Raw genomic sequence first — 22,333 nt, forward strand, 5'->3', positions numbered from 1 at the left:
TCACCAAGTTCTTCAGTCCTTTACTTCCAATGATCCTTTCAGCCTACTTCAGCCATGAGCAGCCCCTCCAAAATCTCAAATTCACACTCCCCACTACCTACTTCCTACTTAGTATTTTTCAAACTCATTCTGACTAATACTACATCTTCAAAAATTCCCCAGCCTCATTCAAACCTCCATAACCCACTATTCCTAAACCTTTTTCACTAATCTCTACTCACCCTTTATGTCTTCATTTCCTCCTATCTTTGGAATTCTAGGTCCATCATAAGATACTCTTCTTTGCACAAACCCTCCCTTGTTCTTCTTTCACTGTGACTGCTTGGTCAAATAAAGAGTTTGGGCTAAATCTAGCTCCTTATCCACATCTGTACAGCTGAATGTGACAACAGAAAAACATATCACCACCTAACCAAAACTCTGAACTGGTACCCCTGGATGTTACCTGATAATTCTAAAACATGCCCTCATCTAGTCACTCTTGTCGTACTTTCTTTTTCCCCCTAAATTGTAATATCCCCTTTCCCTCTAATCTCAGCTGATGACTTTGCTTTTAATTTTACTGAAGAAATAAATCAGAAAAGAACTTCCTCACACTTTCACTACTAAACTCCTAATCTATCTGTATCTTATGCCTTCTCTCCTTTTTCAACAGATTTCTGCACCTAAGGTCAATTACACTGACTGACTGGAACTTATCAACTTTTACATACCAAAGGATCTCACTCTCACTGCATTGTCTATTCTCTTTTCTCCACAAATACGGGGTTTTTCTCATCTGTATACAGACATGCTGGGATATCTATATTTAAAGTTTATATACAGATATATAAACTTTATGTATAGTATATAAACTTTAAATAAATGTTTATATAAAGATTATTTATATAAACTTTTAAATAAATTAACAAAAACTAAAATAAATAAAACCCTCCTCTGATTCAGCTATTTTGCTCCTGCCATCATTCCACTTCTCTGCCTCCCCTTAGAGCAAAACATCCAAATAATTATCTATATTTTTTTCTTTAGAGTTTAAATCTGCATCATCTCCTGCTCCAACACTCTCCTGCAAACAGGCTTACTTCCACATGCACCACTAAAACTGCTCCTGCGAAAGCCACCAATGACCTTTACACTGCTAATAGCCAAATTATGACCTGCTGACAGCATCACATATAGCTGCGTATCTTTCTTCAAGAAATGATTATTCATTTAGTATCTTCATCACTGTAATGGTTCTCTCCTCTTTTCTCTTGCTGCCTGCTGTCTAAATTCCTTTGCTAGATCATTCTTGTCTTAACTGTTTTCAATCCTGTAGGAGATCAGGACTTAGTTCTCTAATCACTTTTCTATCCACTCCTTTAAGGTGCCTGGCTAAGTATTATAACAAGCACTTCAAATTTAGCATTCTACTACCTCAGCAAACCTTGAAAACTATTTTCAAAATACATTCAGAGTCTCATGTCTACTCACCACCTTGTTTCTAACATCCTTGCTCAAGCCACCATCATTTCTCACCTGGACTTCTGTAGTTAGCCTCCTAACTCATTCTCCCTCAATCTATTCTGGTTCCCTCCAGTTTATTCTCTATAGAGCAGCTAGAATACTCCTTCAAAATGTTAATAGCAATTTCATCATTCTTCCATTCAAAACCTTCTTGGCTTCTCATCTCATTCAAAATGAATTCCAAATTCTCTATCATGGGCCCACAAGGCCCAACCTGATTTGTTACTTCGCTGGTTGCATCTTCAACTACTCTCCCCCTTGTTTACTTCTACTTAGTGACATGGTTCTCCTTGCTATTTCCTGAGTATACCAAGCATGCTTTTACCCAGACCCTTTCACTTGCTGTTTCCCTCTTCCTAGAATGATATTCCTCCAGATATCTGCATGGCTTACTTCTATTTTTCAAATATCTGCTTAAATTAATCTCAGAAAGGTTTCCCCTGGTCAATGGATCTAAAATAGTACCCTTTCACTGCTATTCTCCACCCTCTTACCCAGGTTTATTTTTCTTCACAGCATATATCAATACCTAAACATATAGTTTTTCCTTGATAAATGATGCAAGCTCAGCAGAGAACATTGTTTTGTTTACTAAAGTATCCTTAGCATTTATCAGAGTCATACACAAGTGCTTAATTATGACTTTCTTAAAAGTAAGATGCTAAGCCAATTCTGCAAAAGTCTCATATGAAACATGCATTCTAGGTCTCTCTAGGAAATGCCATTCTTTCACCAAAGATACACCATCAGCCATACTAGTCAAACAGTAAATAAAATACAGTGAAGCCATCATTTATTACTGACTATAATGATTTTTTTAAATTTGAAAGGTAATACTGAAATTAGAAGGCAAAATGTAAATAAATCAACAAAGGCCCTAACCTACAAAAACTCCAAGAAAAACACTTAAAATTCAGCATAAATCCCATCCTGACCCCAAATACACACACAGACAAACACATGCAGGAGTATTTAAAAAATTAACCTGGTGGGATCTGCTCCTTTAAAATACGCATTTACAGACTCTGTAAGGGCAATTGCCACAGGTAAAGTGTCCTGATTTCCAAGGCTGACAGGGCTGGGACCCCGTGACACACCTAGAATACATAGAAAAACATTTGTTAAATCTTTCAGGAAGACATATATTAAAAACCAAGACAGTCAGATTCACAATGTTAGGTTGTCACAAGTGACCCTATAATTGGTTTTAATGATGCCCCAAAGAGAAATCGAGTGGTTAAAAATATAGCATAAACAAATTGTAATGTAATACAAAGAAAAGAAGAAAGGAAATCAAGTTCCACTGAATGTATATATCATATTTTGCTATCTATTTATCTGTCAGTGGACAGCTGGATTGTTTCCATCTTTTGGCCACTGTAATAAGTGCTGCTACGAACATGAGAATAAAAAACTCTCTTTAGGATTCTGCTTTCAATTCTTTTGGGCATTTATTCAGAAGTGGAATTGCTGTATCATAAGGTAATTCTACGTTTAATTTTTGAGAAATAGCCGTACTGTTTTCCACAGCAGCTGTACCATTTTATATTCTTAATAGTGCTCAAGAGGTCTCAATTTTCTCTATATCCTCGCTAACAAGATAGACAGCAAGCTCTCTACCACTGAGCTATACCTCCAGTCCCATAACCTTTTCTTTTTTAATTAAGGAAAATTACACAGTTGACCCTCCATATGAAGATTCTACATTTGTGGATTCAACCATGGACTGAAAATATTTGGAAAAAAAATTGTCTAATGAACACTTATTTTTTTCCTTATAATTATTCCCTAAATAATACAGTATAACAACTATCTACATAGGATTTATACTGTATAATGTATTATAAGTAATCTAAACATGATTTAAAGTATACAGGAGTGTATGTGCAAACATTATTGCATTTTATACAAGGGACTTGAACATCCATGGATTTTGTTATCTTAGGAAGTCCTAAAAACTAATTCCCTGTGGATACTAAGGGCTCCCTGTTTTAAATATGGAATTGATATTTCTCCTTGAGTAACTCACACAAATGGATATTTACACATAGTCAAGGGTAACATTAATAATGTCTGCTACTACTTTGACTATGAAAATCTAAAGAAACCTACAAAGGTTGGGGATGTAGCATAGTGGTAGAGTGCATGTCTAGCATACAAGAGGACCTAGGAAAAAAAGTGGGATAGAAAAAGGGAGGAAGAAGGAAAGACAGGAAGAGGAGAGACAGAGGGAAAGAGAAATCTTCAAAGTTAGTTATTCTTTCAATCCTCTAATTTGGGCAAATAATATGAAAATTCTTAAAATGGCTTCCCTGTAAACTGTTATGCTTGTTACTGAAATACTACCAAGTAAAGTTTTGGAAAGTAAGAAAAATACTCAAAAATCTACTTAACATTTGGCGGATCCACGTTTTATCTTCTAATTTTGTTAACCTTTCAAATCCATATTGCATAAGCATACTTTCAAAAAAATTAATTTACATATGAAATATTTATTAAAGTCCCTAGAAAAATCTCTAAATTTATACTATATTAATCTAAATAAATAATTTTTAAGAAATGAAATATTCTTTGTATCCTTAATAAGAACATTTTTATTTCCAATTCTGGCTTAAGTCTGTAATATTTAGACAATTGCATGCTTTGAAAATCCAGAGAGCTTATAAATTTGAGGTAAAGGGCACATGGTATCTTCCTGTAACAATGGGTGCTTATGTGTAATTCCTTTCAACTTAGGAGTAAAAATCAGAGGCTCACTCCCAATTATCTCCTACTTATGTTTTCCCAACTTCAACTATCCATGTTTTTCTTATAACAGCCTTTGCTCTAGTAGTTTAAGTATTATAATTTTTTAAGCTGATACATTCTTTGTGCTTCTTTTCTAATCATTTTTTCCCCTAATTCTGACAGCTTTAGAATTCAGATTTAATGATGCTTCTTTTTTATTTTTGATACTTCTGAATGCTGAGGCAAGGAGAAAGAAATGAAAGAAAATGCAAAAATAGTTATCTTTGATAATTGCAGATTGATATCAATGGATCTTGTACAGTAACTAGACACAATTAGCACAAATTTGAGATAGTTAATCTTAGTATTATTCTCAATTTCTGAGATACCATACACTGCTGGAAAAGGAAAAATTAGGTAACAAAGTATTTTAGATACACTTTAGAATCATTAGTCAACACATATATTTGCTTCTGATACAATACCTGGTGATGTCTCACAGTGCTTTTCAATTTCAGAGAGTGTCCCAATCAAATTATCATCTTCTATCATATTTAAATAAAACAAAATATTGCAGGAAAATATTTTCAAGAAACAAGAAGAATCAAAACTTAAAATCTAAACAGAGAGCTGAAAAAGCATCATGACAAAGAAGACTTCATAGATTTAGATTTAAAGACCTCTGTTGTACAAAGGTGGCATATCCACCTGCCTTGCCTGAATCAACACTATCACCAACTTGGGGTTCTCCTGTTGCCAACACTAGCTGAAATCATAAATATGACTTACTCAATAAAAAATTAACCTGAAATATCCATCAGAAATAGAAAATCTTCTAAATAATCTAGATAATGTGAAAGAATTAAAGCTTATTTTGGCTACCCAGACTACCTGCCTGATTTTTTTCTTTTTTCCTCCACGTACAGATTTTATATGTAAACTTTTTTGTTTTAATTAAAATTTTACTTGTGCATTTTAACTGTAAAGAAAAAAGAATTTTGGATCTGGGGTTGTGCCTCAGTGGGTTCAATTCTCAGGATCACATATAAATAAATAAAATAAAGATCCATTGACAACTAAAAAAATATTTTAAAAAATAATAATGAATTTCATTGTGGTATATTCAAACATGCTTATAACATATTTATCATTTCTACTCCACTATTACCCTGCTCTCTTTCATTCCCTTCCTTTTCTCTAGTAGTCTTCCTGTTACTTTCATGTTGTCTTTTTTCCTCACTAGATTCCACATAGTAGGGGGCTGGGATTGTGGCTCAGCGGTAGAGTGCTCGTCTAGCACATGTGAGGACCTGGGTTCGATCCTCAGCACCACATAAAAATAAATAAACAAAATAAAGATTCCACATAGTGGGAAAACAGGCAATAGTTGTATTTCGGAGGTTAGCTTATTTCACTTCAACATGATGCTCTCCGGTTCCATCCATTTTCCTGCAAATAACATGATTTCATTCTTCTTTATGGGTGAATAATACTCCTTTGTGTATATGCATCACATTTTCTTTATCCATTTATTTACTGATGGGCACCCAGGCTGATTCCATAAGTTGGCTATTGTGAATTGTGCTGTGAAAAATATAGATATGTAGGCATGTCTATAGTTAACTTTGATTCCTTTGGATATATACTTGCGGTTGGTTTAGCTGGGTTTTTATAGCTTCCTAATTTCTAGTAGGGTGTGTTGTGTGTGTGTGTGTGTGTGTAGTTTTTAATAGAATCTGCAGGAAGCAAAATTAACAAGACCACATATACAAACAAAAATAAAAATGTTCATTATTATCTAATAAGCTTGTCTTTTTAGATAATAAGAAGACAAGCTTATTAGATATATTCAATTTACATGAATCTGAAAGATGGGAAAATGCTATATATGAAGGTATATAAGGTGGTCACATGTTTAGGCATTTAGAAATCAAAACATTTCATATTTCCTTCTAGCCTATATTACTTATGCTATATTTATAATGGCCACACAGATAAGATACATTACTCTTAAGTAAATTTTGACAAATTAAACTGAATACAATTAAATCAGCTTAATTAAAACTGTCATTCTCAAACTTTAGCATTATAAAAATCATTTGGAAGGGCTGTAAAAAGTTTGGTACCCTCACTTCTAGACTGTCTGATTTTTAAAAGTCTGCATTTCTACTAAGTACGGAGGTACAAATGCTGCAGGTCCAACAACTACACTTTGAGCGCTATTGAATTGGTGCTCGTTTAGTGTACTTCAGGTGTTGCTCTTGAAACACAATTGATGTGGCTTTGCGCTTTGCTTATTACATTGAGAAAAGAATCTGTAGGAAGAACTAAGTAAAGATAATGACAGAAAAATTCTTGAGCAAAATATTCTAGAGCTAGTAAAACACTGGATTTGTTCAATGAGGTTTAGGCTTATAGTTCATATAATAGCTATTTTTAAATCTTTATGATTTAAATTCATATAAAAAATATAATTCATTGAAAGCCCAAAACCCTTTTCTTTCACTGAACCAATTGTTTTCAGAACACAATTGTTATTTTTGGGGGGGAGTACTGGGGCTCAAACCCAGTGGCACTTAACCACTGAGCTATATCCCCAGCCCTTTTTATTTTTTATTCTGAGACAGGGCCTTGCTAAATTGCTAAGGTTGGCTTTGATCTTATGATCCTCTTGCCTCGGCCTCCTGAGCCCCTGGGATTACAATTACGTGCCACCACGCCTAGCAGAACCCAATTGTTTTTAAAACACAAACTTTCTTAAGAATGCATCTACCTATCTGGGGCACAGTGGTGCACACCAGCTACTTGGGAAGCTGAAGCAGAAGGATCACAAGTTCCAGGCCAGCTTGAGCAACATAGTTAGACCCTGTCTTAGAATAATAAATAAAGGGGTCTATGGATGTAGCTTACTGTTAAGTGTCCCTGGGTTCAATCACCAGTACCAAAACAAAAAATAAAAGAATGCAATTATTAGTTCATGGTTGAAAGCATACCATTATATTTGCCTTCAACTATTTATATTGACCAGCACTTTATACATCTGATTTTTTCTTAAAATTACTTGGGAGTAAATCCAGGGGACCTCTGACACTAAGCTACATATCCGGTCCTTTTTATTTTTATTTTGAGATAGGGCCTTGCTAAATTGCTGGAGTTGGTCTTGAACCTGCCATTCTCCTGCCTCCACCTCTGGAGTAGCTGGGATTACACGTACAGATTGACTCATCCTTAATAGTGCTAGCCACAGTTAAAATTCTCCTATACACAATAAAGACTGAAATACAAAAGGAAACATGAACAGTTTGACAATGTTAGGTATGTTTCCTAAAAAATATTTCTATTATTAAATTCTTCAGTAGCCCATTAAAAATATATATGTATGTTATACATGTATATATAAAATAGTGTTCATCCTTCATATGCTAAATTTCATAATCAACAATGACCACTTACCTACTGTTGGAGTATTGGCAGCACTCAATGAAGTAGATGATGAGATAGAGGAAGAACTTTCTGCCCGGGCTAAAGGAGCAGCAGGAGGTGGGCTGGTATTGGAAGTTACAGGTGGACTGAATGGCCTGGGCTTAAAAACAAAAAGTTATTTATCAAAATGCTAAAACAATTCTTTCCTTGTCAGAGAAGATTTTTAAGTATCAGATAATTTTAATATACCAAGCCAAATTTATTGTTTCTTGTAATTCAAAATCAGAGATGCCATATGTCAAATCATTTTTAAGAATATACTGAAAGCTGAAGAGGCTGTTATTAAAATAATGCTATTAAAAATATCTTTGTGCATAAAATATCCTGTATGTCAAAAACTGTGCTTAATAAAGATTCTCAGAAGTCAGAATTACTAGTTTAAACAATATGAAGGCTCTTCATATATACTACCAAACTGCTTCCCAAAAGGGTTATTCACTTTACCCTACTATCCAATACATGTCAGATTATTTCTCCAGTACCCTTAGCAATGAATGGATGACTCATAGAAGAAGGAAAAATAATAATTAAAATGACTTTTTAGTTAATTTTTATTGTTTGTTTTTGGAGACAAGGTCTTACTAAGTTTCCCTAACTGGCCTTGAACTTATGATCCTCCTGCCTCTGCTTTCTTGAATTACAGGAATTACAGGTATACACCATCATGCTTGGCTTTCTAATTAATTTGGTAGGTAAAAACAGAATATGAATTTTCAGTTTTAAGAATAATGTGATGTGAACTTTGGTGTGTGTAAAGGGGAATCAGGGAAGGGGTGGGGATGGGAAGGATGGTAGAAAGAAACAGACATTTTTACCCTATATACATGTATGATTACACTAGTGGAATGACTCTGAACCATGTACAGCCAGAGGAATGAGAAGTTGTGCTCCTTTTGTGTACTGTATGTCAAAATACATTCTATTGTAAAATAAATTAATTTTAAAAAAAGAATAATGTGATGAGGTTTTGGTTTAGTATTACCTGAACTTTCACTAATCCTTTGCCTTACTTGTTACAAATATTTCCCTCCATTAACATTGCTTCCCCTTTATTTTTGATGTTTACAAATTTGTCCATATTTTACTTTGTAATTCCTTGTAATGCTTCCTCATTTAGAAAGTATTTCCCTCATGAGTTTGAGAAAACCTTAATTCTGTTGTCTTTGTACTTTTCTAGTTAAACATAAAAACAAACAAGGAAAATATATCTCCAACTTATTTGTCTTTTACTTGGGTGAATGGACTTTTTCTTTCCAAATTCCTAATTGCTCCAATAACACATTAGCAACATTTCCTAAGGTATTTCCTTTTTCAAAAAAATAGGTATATTCAGCTTAATTAAAAATAATTAAGGAGATCAGGTAGGGAGCAGTGGCACACACTTTTAATCCCAGCTACTTGGAGGCTGAGGACAATTGTGAGTTCAAAGCCAGCCTCAGCAATGGTGAAGCACTAAGCAACTCTCTACATAAAATATAAAATAGGCCCAGGGATGTGGCTCAGTGGTTAAGTGCCCCTGAGTTCAATCCCTGGTACCCCCTCCCCCACCAAAAAAAAAAAAAAAAAGATCAGTAGAAAAAGGAAAAAATGCGGTAGGAGGAGTGGAGATAAGGGGGAAGTGCTGGGGAGTAATATTGGCCAAATTATATGGTTATATTTTATGTATGAATGAATACGTAACAACAAATCATTATGTACAACTATAATGCACCAATAAAAAAGGTAGAAAGAAAAAAATAGATTTTTAAAAAATGCATTTTCTTGCTTATAAAGACAACAAATATTTATTTAGTGCCTACTACATGGCAGGCCCTGGATTAGGTACCAGGTACAAAGCTGTGAACAAGAAAGATACTTTCCTCACAGCCCTATCTATAAGTGTTCATACACTAAATCGGTCAACTCTTCATTATATTAATAAAAACATATGGATATGCTATAAACTATTAGGTTTTACTATACAAAAGTTTATAATTTGTAATCCTCTCCTGCCCATTTAACTATTTTTAAACTATTATTTTTTCCTAGAGTATAGCTTTCTGATGACTCCCGATTATGGACATCACATTGAAAACAACCAGTAAGATCATAAATATGCAGCTATATCTTTATACAGATAAAGATGATACAGGAAATGGGGCTGAACAGACACTGAATTCAATAGCTGGTCTGAAACTAAAAACCTTGGAAAAAGACTTCAGATCAGCTACAGCAGGGAATAGTTTTATGGCAACATGGCTTCATGATCAATGATGTGGCTGCATTTTTAAGAGCATTTTACAATTCTTAAGGAAAAGGCAAAAACAGCTCTTTTCTGAAGTGGTTTTCTCTTATTTTTAGAATGCTATTATGATGTAGTAGTCAATAGCATTTGAAATGTGGCTAGTCCAAACTGAAATGTGATATAAAGTATAAAATACAGAGTACACTTCAAAGATTTAACATACACACAAAAAAGTAAAAATTTTAATTATTTTTATTCTGAATACATATTAAAATGTAACGATAAGCTAAATAAAGCAAAACATCAAAATATCACTGTTCTTTTTTAATACAGCTACTAGAAAATTATACATGTTACTTTAAAACAGTATACATTAGTGTACATCAGAATCACTTGGAGCCCTTTTTAATGCACAATTTCTGGGCCCCTCTCAGAGATACTATTTCCACTAAGTTCCTGGATATGGCTATGCTACTAGTCTGATACCCTGCTTTGAGCATCATTCCTCTAGAACAATGAAGATGCTATCTGATGGACCACACAGCAATAAATATCAAGAGTCTTAAAAAATGTGCATACCATTTAGTTCATAAACTTCATTTTAAAAATTTGTTTACTAAGAAAATAGAGAATGTCTGCAAAGAAGCAAACATAAAGATATTAATTAAGACATTGTTATAAGGAAAACTTGGCAGCTTGTATCTAATATTTCATTTCATTTCTAGTAAGTCAATTCACTGGGATAGGAGTAAAAGAAAAATGTCATCATTTCAATACATGGTGTTCAAGCCTTTTCATTTATTCGATGAATATTTCCTAAATATTTCCTGTACCATGTGACAGGCATTTGCAAAAATCAAGGACATGAAATTGGCTAAGGTATAGTCCAGTAAGGGAAACACACACTAAGTCTACATAATGTGATATGTGTATTAATAGAAATATAAGCAAAGTATATAAGCAATAGAATGATTAAATATGATGGAATGATCAAAAACTAGGTGGTGATATTTAGCTGGGTCTTAAAGAGAGAGGCTAACTTGCTACTAAGAAAACTGAGATATGAAAAATTGTGCTCTATATATGTAATAAGAATTGTAATGCATTCTGCTGTCATATATAAATAAAAAATTTACATAAAAATTAAATTTCCAAAAAACTGTATAAACAGAATATGAAGAATATCACTTATTATAAAACATTTATGAAAAGCTAATTTTAGGGTTCTAAAAAGTTTGCTATGTTCATATATGGAATTCTGCCAATATACTTATAATGCACTAATTAAAATAATAATGATTATGATGATGATGATAATAATAATAAAAGGGATAACAATAGAGGAAGCAGATCAGGGGGAGGGAAGAGGGCAGTGAAAGAGAAAAATGGGGAAATGAGACTGACCAAATTATGTTATGTATATGTACAAACATGGCATAATGAATTCCACTATTATGTATAATTATAATGTATCAATAAAAAATTTTCAAGAACTTAAAAAAAAACTGAGGAGTGCTTTAAATAGAAGAAGCACAATAAGAAAACATGAATGTATAAAAGAGCATGATGTAGCTTAGTGGTAGAGTGCGTGCTAGCATGCACTGGATTCAATCCCCAGCACGAATTTTTTTTAAAAAAGCATGATGTGTTTGGAGAACACTGGAAAGTTTCAAGTGGCTGGAACCTAGGCTAGAATAAGAGGAGAAAGTGGGACAGTTAGTCTGGTGATGCAGGTTGCTAACACAACTTTATGAAGAGTCTTGAACATTCAGCTAAAACATCCAACCACGTGTATTATGAGGTACCAATGGAGATGAATACCAAAGGAAAAAAATAAAGTTTGACTTTTAGAAAATTAATCCTGGCAATTAGTACAGAAGACGAGGCAAAATGAAATGGAGGCAAGAAGGCTGGTTTGGGATACCCTCACTATAAATATAGCCCACAAATTTTTCCCATTATCAAATGACTTTTCAAGACCATATTCCCCACCATACACTTTTAAGTCAATTAACTGATAGAGACACCAGTTCTCTATGAATAAAATAAAGAAGGTGAACTAGATGCCCTCTAGGACCTGGAAGTATAATTCTAAGGTCTTAAGAACACACCACCATTACTTCCTTATATTTGACTTTAAACAGAACTATGTGAAAATTGCTTCTTTATTGTGAGACAACAGGTTCCAAATGGTGTTTTCATATTGTTGAGACTATAAGGGAGAGTGAAGGAAGTATTGGTTGGGGGAATTTTTCTATATTTGTAGGAGCTGAGTAGAAAAGTATTTAAATGTACAGGGGCATACAGAAAAATATCATTTGCATCTTAAATCAAAACAGTTATATAATTAAAAAAAAACACCTGAGTACATACTATTTCATTAATCCCACTGAGTTTGCCTGAAGTAAGCTTTGGTCTGGAAGCAGGCCTTGGAGGTGGGACAATGGTGCCTACAGAAAGAGGAGTTGTGGGCCTGGCTGGTGAGGGGAAAAAGAGAATTTGAAGAAAATCATTAGTATGTAGCAATCTTTATATAAAGACACTCTATTATAAAGGAACTGTTAGGATTCAAAACTCATTTTCTATGTTTTTTCAAAATGTAATTATAGGTTTTGTTGAAATAATGGGAATCTATCAAATATGCTTTTTTTTTGAAGCTACCAACAATATTCCTGAGAAAACAATCATTTATTAACCTTTCAACAAAATTGACATGCATGTAAATGTCATTCCTTTTTCAATTATTTATTTATATGTATATAAATTAAATCTGATAAACTGATGAAAATAAACCCTTTAAGGCCAGACATCATTATTACCAATATATCTACTTTATAGATAGTAAATCAAAACCAAGCCTTTGTAGCTGTGCTTCAGAATAATAATGTGAACTCCAAATAAAACACTTACCTTAATTAAACTTATTAATTCACTTTTAAGTGGAACCACATGGTAACATTTTTAAGAATTAAAAGCATTAAAAATATTCTATTAATTTGCTGAAATTATTTGCTTAAATCACTTCAGTTAATTTTGAAGTTTATAGTATCATTTCTTAAATCTTACACAAATTTAATGTTCAGTTTTGTAATACCACTAGCAAATTTTACAATTTTTTAAAATCTGCATTCCTAATTTTAAAAACTCTTATCACAGTATAAATTACTGAATGAAATTGAAAAATGTACATCACCAAGTCACAAATGAATTAGCATAATCAAAGTAGAAATGAAGATGGAGAAAAATATGCTTAAATTATTTTTAAATAAATATGCTTAAATTATTTTTAAATAAAATAACTTTTAAACTTTCTTGGTTCAATCTAAAATATGTGTTATAATTCAGAGATTGAAAGATATAAAAGGGAGAAAAGAAATATATTCATCAAGTTCTAAAAATTTACAAATGTACAAAATTTAAAACATATAAATGGTCCTAAATGTATACATGGAGAAACAAAGAGTAAAGTTGAAGGCTCTTGATTAACAATGGAGGAATGCAGGAATGAATGGGAGGGGCATACAGGTTGTAAAAAGAAATTTAAAGAAAAAGATAAAGTTACAGAATTGTAAGTAAATGCATGGGAATAAGGAATCATATAGAAAGTGCATCACCATAAAGGGATAAAAGATATAAAATTCAGGTCGTTTGAGGAAAACAGTAGAAAGTTAAAAAAGAAATCAAGCCTAGATTCGGGGGCTGCTGCCTTCTTCCAGTTAGTACTAGTTCTTTCATGCTGTACTCATACTGTAAGATGTTCACTATAAGAAACGTGCAACAACCTGAGTACCATAGTACTTCCCTATGCTATGACGTATCTCCTTTAACGATATGCTCATTATCCAGAATGGCAGCTATTATGAAGACAAACAATAAGTGTTGACGAGGATGTGGGGAAAAAGGTACACTCATACATTGGTGGTGGGACTGCAAATTGGTGCAGCCAATATGCAAAGCAATATGGAGATTCCTGGGAAATCTGAGAATGGAACCACCATTTGACCCAGCTATCCCTCTCCTCAGTCTATACCCAAAGGACTTAAAAACAGCATATTTCAGGGACACAGCCACATGAATGTTTATAGCAGCACAATTCACAATGACTAAACTGTGGAGCCAACCTAGATACCCTTCAGTAGATGAATGGATAAAAAAATGTGGCATATATACACAATGGAATTTTACTCAGCAATAAAAGAGAACAAAATCATGGCATTTGCAGGTAAATGGATGGCATTGGAGAAGACAATGTTAAGTGAAGTTAGCCAATCCCAAAAAAACAAATGCCGAATGTTTTCTCTGATATAAGAATGCTGACTCATAGGGGTTAGGGAGAGGGAGCATGGGAGGAATAGATGAATTCTAGATAGGCAGAGGAGTGGGAGGGAAAGGGAAGGGGCAGGGGATTAGCAAGGTTGGTGGAATGTGATAGACATCATTATCCAAAGTACATGTATGAAGACATGAATTGGTGTCAACATACTTTATATACATACTTTATATGAAAAACGGTGCTGTATACATGTAATAAGGATTGCAATGCATTCTGCTGTCATTTTTTAAAAAATCAATAAATATATATATATATATAATATATATATATAATATATATATATGCTCATTATCAATGACACTAGCACTGACCCATATGCCTATGTTATTTCAAGCTTGTGAGACAGTTTAACACAATAGAGGCATTTATACCTGAAGCTTCACTACTACTGATCAGAAGGCCTGTCCAAAGGCTCAAACCAAGCCTCCTGGTAAAAGAGTAAAGTTTAGTTCCTCCAAACAATCAAAATCGAAGCTTTTTTTTTCTTTCTTTCTTTTTTTGGTCCCAGAGATTGAATCCAGGGGTACTTAACCACTGAGCCACATACTTGGCCCTTTTTAATATTTTATTTAGAGACAGGGTCTTGCAGAGTTGCTTAGAGCCTCACTAAGTTGCTGAGGCTGGCTTTTGAACTTGTGATCCTCCTGCCTCAGCTTCCTGAACTGCTGGGATTATAGAAGTGCACCACAGGGCTCAGCCAATTCTGGCTTTTTGAGGAAAGCTAACAATTAGGTAGCCTCAGAAGGAGATTAATAACAACTGCTTACATTTTTAGGTGTTCTAACTGTACTTTGTTTTTTACTAGTGGATCTTATGGCTATAAATATCTATTTGATGTATTTTTTCAAGGAATAGGAAGTTACTATCTATAAAGTAAAAAAGACAACAGCATTAAGAGCTAAACCATATCTGCTCTCACATAAGGGAATAGACAACACATGTTTGTCAGATCATTCTTTATCTGAACAAAGCAGTAACTAATTTAGAGTCTAGCAGCAATGTTAATGATGTAGGAAATGATGACATCATTGTTAGCTTCTACTGTCAGTATTTTTCAGGACATGTAATATTATGGCAGAGTTCACTCTGATTTTCAGAGATGCTTCTGTTGGAAGACATGCCATCCGAAGAATTGGGGAATCTGAAAGTACTTTCAGCTTTACAATGCACTCTCTGGAAGCGTTGTTACTTTAGGATAAAAGAGATAATTAGGGGGAAAATCTGGTGATGGACTTTTCTAGACCCAGAATCTGACCTGGTTTCAACTAAATTTTCAGTTATTACATACCTAGGTATATCAGTGGAAAAGAAAGTGAGTTCTTATTCTTTTCTTTATGGTTAGCAAAATAAAAGGAAATAACTAAAAACCAAAGCCACAAAAAAATTTTAGAACTAAAATATAAATCTATACAGCCAAACAGTTCTGTTACGTTATTTTAATTACTTAGAACTAGAAAACAATTAATAATACATGGAACAAAAGCATGAGCTCAAACTCTTGTGTGTATTTGTGAGTGGTGCTGCTAGGGATTGAATCCAAGCCATGGCAGGCAAGCATTCTACCACTGAGCTATATCCCCTGCCCTCAAACTTTACATTAAATGAGGAAAAAACTATGAGCATAAGAAACCTAATACATATGAAAAATTATATAAAATGAAGGGCCTAAAACTACACTAAGTCAGAACTATTTGTTTTTCCAGTGAAGCAACATAACTATAACAGTAAGTATAAAGTCTAAAAAGATCTGACACAGTGGCAAAGCGATAGTGCTGTGTATGTGGGGTATTCAACAAAGTTCCTGACTTACCAGTGATAAAAACGGTCTCAGGAAGTACACTGGACTAAATGAGCACTAGTACTAATATTAAAGACCAGCTTAATATTTTTCAAGAGATAATTTTAAGGGTCTTTTGCAAAATACAAGAACTCCACTAATCCATGGGCAAAGAAGAAAATGGCTGACAGAGTATTTACCAAAGGGGAGGTAGGAGACATTTATGTTAAATTTAAAAAACACATACATGAACGATCATATATGCTCATGTATGAAATAAACTTGTATGCTTACTTATAGTCTACATGGTACAAGATGCAACACATCTTTTTAAAACTTATCAGTTATTAACTGATAGAATTAAGATTCTGAAAGACACAAAGGACAAAAAGGAATAATTTCACAACACAGAGCTTGCTAAAATATGCAAATGGTACTTGAATAGATGATGTTAAGATTCCAGGAGAAGTGCATTGCAAAAAATGCTGGATCAAAATTGAAGACATAATGCCTATTTCATACTTAGGGAAAGTTTTTAAAACAGAAAATCATATTAATATATTGATCAGCTTACTTCAAAATTAATCCTGTTCACAAGAAGTTTTTATAACAATTTCTATATAACAGGATAATTGCCTCTTTTGAACATCACTAACATTTTCTGAAGGACAATATAATCTATGACATTTTTCATATTATTATAGGAAGGTATAAAACATCAGTATAAATTGAAAAATCAGCAAAAGGTGAGGATTCTAACATATTCCAAACATCAGATGAAATGATTTTTTTTTTCTATAAGATGAAAGTGGTGTGGGTGAAACATTTTTCAGACAGGTAATAAGAGGGACAATTTTTTTTTTTAAATGGAAGACTGTACGCAGTAAAGAAAATAGCAAGAAACAATGAGCAGAATTATGAAGACATTATATAACTAAAGTCTCTGTGATACCAATTTGAAAATTTTTATTAAAAATTTTAATCACTCATAAAATGATATTAAAAAATTCAACACTACTGCTTATAACTCTTCATTCTAAATACAAAACATCATTCTTATATCTGTACCAAACACAAATGAGACCTCTATAACAATTTCAATTTTGTTATACAATTACTTTCCTCGGGCAGTGTATTGTAAGGTTAGTTTTGTAACACTAAACAGTAACACACATCCACTCAGAAAGCTTATAAGGTTACTTCAGAGTATGTTCAACTATCAGTGTGTTTTTTGTTTTTTTCCTGTTTTATAAGCATTAGGTACAGATTACCCTCCCTTCAAAATTTCAAACAGTGTCCAGGATTAAGCTTTTCTATAATCTACTTATAGTTGATTTTAAAAATATTTACTCCTTAAACAGTCTAATTAAAAATATTTTTAGTTGTAAATGGACACAATAACTTTATTTTGTTTATTTAGTTTTTTTATGTGGTGCTGGGGATTGAACCTAGTGCCTCATGATGCTAGGCAAGCGCTCTGCCACTGAGCCACAACCTCAGCCCTGAACAGTTTAATTTTAAATACTAATATTCATCAATAGTAAAATGTTTCAACATAGCTTATTTTTTTAAGCTGCCAGAGTGTGAAAAATTCAAAAAATTATTTTCAAATTAGTAAAATCCAGGTTGAATCCTGTCTCTATCATTTCTTACCTATACTATCTTGAAGAAGTTGCTGACTATCTCTTAAGTTTTTCCTTTTTTGGTGGTACTGGGGAATGAACCCAGGGGCACTCTACCACTGGAGCTATATCCCAGCCCTTTTTAAATTCTTACTTTGAAACAGGGTCTCACTAAGTTGCTAAGGCTGGTCTTGAACTGCAATCCTATCAACTCTACATTCTTACCAAAGCAACGACTAAAAAGCATTCATCAAATTTTTTCATATATTGCTTGCGTAGTGTTAAAGCCTTTCGGAAAAGCAGTTTGGCAATAAATATCAATGGGAATATCTTATGACCCATATATTTTATACAAGTTATCACAGGATATTATAAAATGTACACAAAATTTATTATTTCCACTGATGTACATAATACTAGAAAATCAGATGCAACTTGAATGCCCATCAAGAAAAGACATTATATTAATGCATATCTATGTATTTGAATTATCTATAAATAATAAGAATTATTATTTGGGCAATTATATAGAATGATAGCTAGAAATAAATATATCAATTTTAAACACCGTTGATATTTGATGAATTTTTATTCTTTTTTTTTTTTTTTAAACACAATGCCTTCATTTTTATGTGGTGCTGAGAATCAAACTCAGGTCCCGCCCATGCTAGGCGAGCGCTCTACCCCTGAGCCACAATCCCAGCCCTGAATTTTTATTCTTTAAGTCTTAGTAGCTTTACACTAAGTTAACCAAACTAGTATGAAATTATATCTATCTGGCAATATGATCAGAGGAAAAATTTTAAAAGGTTTTGGATCACTAAATACAAGACACAAGTGGTAAATAAATCAATTAGAAAAAAAAGAGGCTGCTGTATTCCTCTGGTGAAAGAAAGAAAAAACAAGAGCAGGGGAGAGAGTAAAGAGAAGAGTAGGGAAGAGAAGGGGAGGGAAGCAGGAGCAGGTGCAGGAACCAGAGCAGGAGCAGGAGCAGAAGCAAGAGCAAGAGCAAGAGCAAGAGCAAGAGCAAGAGCAAGTGCAAGTGCAAGAGCAAGAGCAAGAGCAAGAGCAAGAAAAAGCATATATATTTACCTGATGATGATGAAGTTAGTGAAGCTGAAGATGATGAATCAAGAGATGGTCCAAATAGGGGGTCCCAAGCAAGTAAATCACTGGTTCCTTTTCTACCATACCATTAAAAAAAAAGATTTTAACACAATAATATATTATTAGTATAAAAATTAGTCACATTTGTTTCGTAGAATTCTAACAGCTTACTCGAAATGATTGAAAAGTTGGATATTTTGCCAATGGTTTATATGACTTAATAAACTGAATAAAACAAGTACTTAAACAGAACCTACAATAAATTGGCAGGAGAAAATAGGGAAGATTAATCTCCCTTAATCATGCCTTATTAGACTCCCTTAACCTTGGGAATGAGAATAATGGTTTCAGCTTTGCAAATGAAGAAAAGCAGCATACAGATTCTAAATGAATTGTCCAAACACACAGAGTTACTTGATTCTAAAACAGTCTCACCTCTACTGAAACACACCTAGCACCCAGTCTTGAACAGAAAATTTAAGTGATTTACAGATATATTATCTTAATTGAGACACTTCCCCATTTTGAAGTTCACAAAATACAGTCTATAAAGTAACAGTCAAAACTGTAGGAAGACCTGGGTATGTGGTGGTGCACACCTGTAATCCCAGCAACTCAGAGGCTAAGGCAGGAAGGAGGATCACAAGTTCAAGGCCAGCCTCAGCAACTTAGTGAAGCCCTAAGAAGCTTAGTGAGACCCTGTCTCAAAAAAATAAAAAGGGTTGGGAAAGTGACTCAGTGGTTAAGCACCCCTGGTTCAATCCCCAGCATCAAACAAAAACAAAAATAAAAACAGAACTGAAAGAAGAAATAAGAACATTTTCATGAGAATAACTAGTTGAAATACAGACATATATAAGCTTAGGATATCATCATTTATTTAGAAGTAGTGAGGACACCAAGGCCAATTGCAGTTAAACACATTTAAAGAAAAATCATCCTAAAATTTCAATATGGTATTTCACAGTTTAGAAAAGAGAATGCTTAAGAACACTTTACTAGAATTAAAATTCTAGAGGTAAGCTACAGAAAAGTATAGAAAAAAAGAACAAGAGGAGGATACTTAAAATTTAAATGTGATGGAAAGGAAGGAAATAAGCAGAGCAGAGGATTTTGAGGGTAGTAAAAATACTCATGATGGGGAATATGTGCCACAATGTGTTTTTAAAACCCACAGAATGTACACCACAAACAGTAAACTCCAATGTTAACTATAGACTTGGGGTGATTTAGGTGTGTCAAAATTTAGGTGTATGAACTGTAACAAATATACCACTCTGGTGAGGGATTTTGATAGGGAAGTTAAGAAACCTCTATACCTTTTTCTCAATTTTGCTCTGAAAAAACCTTTTTAAAAGACCTTAAAAGAGCGTACTACAGGGATACTGCTACATCGATGTTCATAGCAGCACAATTCACAATTGCTAGACTGTGGAACCAACCCAGATGCCCTTCAATAGATGAATGGATAAAAAAAATGTGGCATTTATACACCATGGAGTATTACGCAGCACTAAAAAATGACAAAATCATAGAATTTGCAGGGAAATGGATGGCACTAGAGCATATTATGCTTAGTGAAGCTAGCCAATCCCTAAAAAACAAATACCAAATGTCTTCTTTGATATAATGAGAGCAACTAAGAACAGAGCAGGGAGGAAGAGCAGGAAGAAAAGATTAACATTAAACAGATACATGAGGTGGGATGGAAAGGGAGAGAAAAGGGAAATTGCATGGTAATGGAGGGAGACCCTCATTGTTATACAAAATTACATATAAGAGGTTGTGAGCGGAATGGGAAAATAAACAAGGAGAGATATGAATTACAGTGGATGGGGTAGAGAGAGAAGATGGGAGGGGAGGGAGGGGGGATGGTAGAGGATAGGAAAGGTAGCAGAATACAACAGTTACTAATAGGGCATTATATAAAAATGTGGATGTGTAACCGATGTGATTCTTCAATCTGTATTTGGGGTAAAATTGGGAGTTCATAACCAACTTGAATCTAATGTATGAAATATGATATGTCAAGAGCTATATAATGTTTTGAACAACCAATTAAAAAAAATAATTATTATTAAAAAAAATAAATAAATAAAGTCTGCTCAAAAAAATAAATAAATACAGAACTTACTCATTGGGTGGAACAGATGGCTTTGATTTTGTTAATTCCTCATCTAATTAAAAAACAAAATGGTATAAAAAAATTCATAATATGAGAAATAAAACACTTTAATGAAAACAAAAACTCTTCACATATCCCAGTGCTATGAACAATTTAAATTTTGGAAGTGTTAAGAGACAATTATGAAGAAAAAGTAAGTTAAATTGAATTTCTGCTCAATCTTTATTTTTTCCAACATCTTCAGTAAGAAATTATTTAAGTCAACTACAACATTCATTAAAATAAAATTACTGGTTACAGATGATAAAACAGGGCTGTAACTTTAAAATTACAAGAAATGTTTAAATACATATATGTATTAGTAATTATTATATTGACTAAAAGTAGTGACTAACTATTGAAGGAAGTCCTATTTCAAAAACTTAAAATTTTTATAGCACTCTGGAGCAATAGTCTTTTATCACCTTTTGCATTTGTGATGTGCCTCATTTCATAAGCAAGTAATAAACAGGAGAATCACATTAGTACCACAAAAGTCATGCTGGGAGCATAAGCAACTTCCCCTGCACATTAATGGTATGCATTACCAAGCACTAGTTGATGAATGCAAAGTAAATCAATATGGGTAGCTGCAACAAACTTCAGAGAAGTACTTCTCTGTACACAACACCCAATCATACTACATTCTTTCATTTGGTTCAGTTTGGCTCCTTATTCTGCCTTAAAATACTTATTGTACTCTTCTCCATCTTTCTACATTTTGCCCTCGTCTCCATAACTCAAAAGTTCTCCATTTATCTTCATTTTCCCCACAATCTCTATCATTAAGCTACTACAACATATCTTTTTCAATGAAAAAAAATTAAATTAATTTTGGTACGTACTATGAATTTAATAAGTCTTTTTAACTGTGCTAAAACTTTAATTAGGATTGATGTTTTGGGTTTTTGTTAGTCATTCTGTTTACAAAATTACATAGCTTTAGAATTTGCTGTCTCAACTTGTATTTTTCCCATAACCCTTGTTATTTTTAATGCATGACTTTGCAAAAGGTGCCAACACCCTGAAGATTTTATTACTAATTTCCTATTTGCAAACCATATAACAAAACTGAAATTATCCATATGATTTAAAAATAGATAAAACTAAAGATTACTTATTTTATAAATGATTTTTGGCTCCTACAGAGTATGAAAATTAAACATTTTTAAGATTCTTAATCAGTAGTTACTCTTTGGTTTTGCTGATTTCAGAAAAATTTTGTAGACACATGTTAAAGTTTAAGGTGTCTCTTAGTGCCCCAAGAAATAATATAGATAAGTTGTTTTATGTTTATAATAAGTGTGCTTCTAATCCATCATTAAAAACTGGTAATAGATGAAAAGACCATTTATTTCTATAACTACATAAGGCAACAAGACTATCAAAT

General features: G+C 33.3%; 1 protein-coding gene across 4 annotated transcripts in view; it reads right to left on the bottom strand.

Moving 5' to 3' along the window:
- Nucleotides 1–22,333, bottom strand: part of Fcho2 (FCH and mu domain containing endocytic adaptor 2) — a 141,020-nt gene that overhangs the window by 18,204 nt on the left and 100,483 nt on the right. For 2 of the 4 annotated variants that reach the window (XM_058574144.1, XM_058574143.1), the window contains exons 16-21: nt 20,914–20,956; nt 18,765–18,856; nt 12,314–12,417; nt 7,687–7,816; nt 4,719–4,778; nt 2,492–2,603 (exon numbers count right to left, since the gene is read on the bottom strand). In XM_058574144.1, coding sequence (XP_058430127.1) covers nt 2,492–2,603; nt 4,719–4,778; nt 7,687–7,816; nt 12,314–12,417; nt 18,765–18,856; nt 20,914–20,956 — 541 coding nt within the window. The remainder of the gene's footprint in view (nt 1–2,491; nt 2,604–4,718; nt 4,779–7,686; nt 7,817–12,313; nt 12,418–18,764; nt 18,857–20,913; nt 20,957–22,333) is intronic. The other 2 variants (XM_058574146.1, XM_058574145.1) reach the window with 1 other exon arrangement.

This window comes from Marmota monax, unplaced genomic scaffold (assembly GCF_021218885.2).
Source record: "Marmota monax isolate L192 unplaced genomic scaffold, Marmota_monax_Labrador192_F-V1.1 WCK01_AAM20220418_F8-fsc00018, whole genome shotgun sequence".
Taxonomy (NCBI): domain Eukaryota; kingdom Metazoa; phylum Chordata; class Mammalia; order Rodentia; family Sciuridae; genus Marmota; species Marmota monax.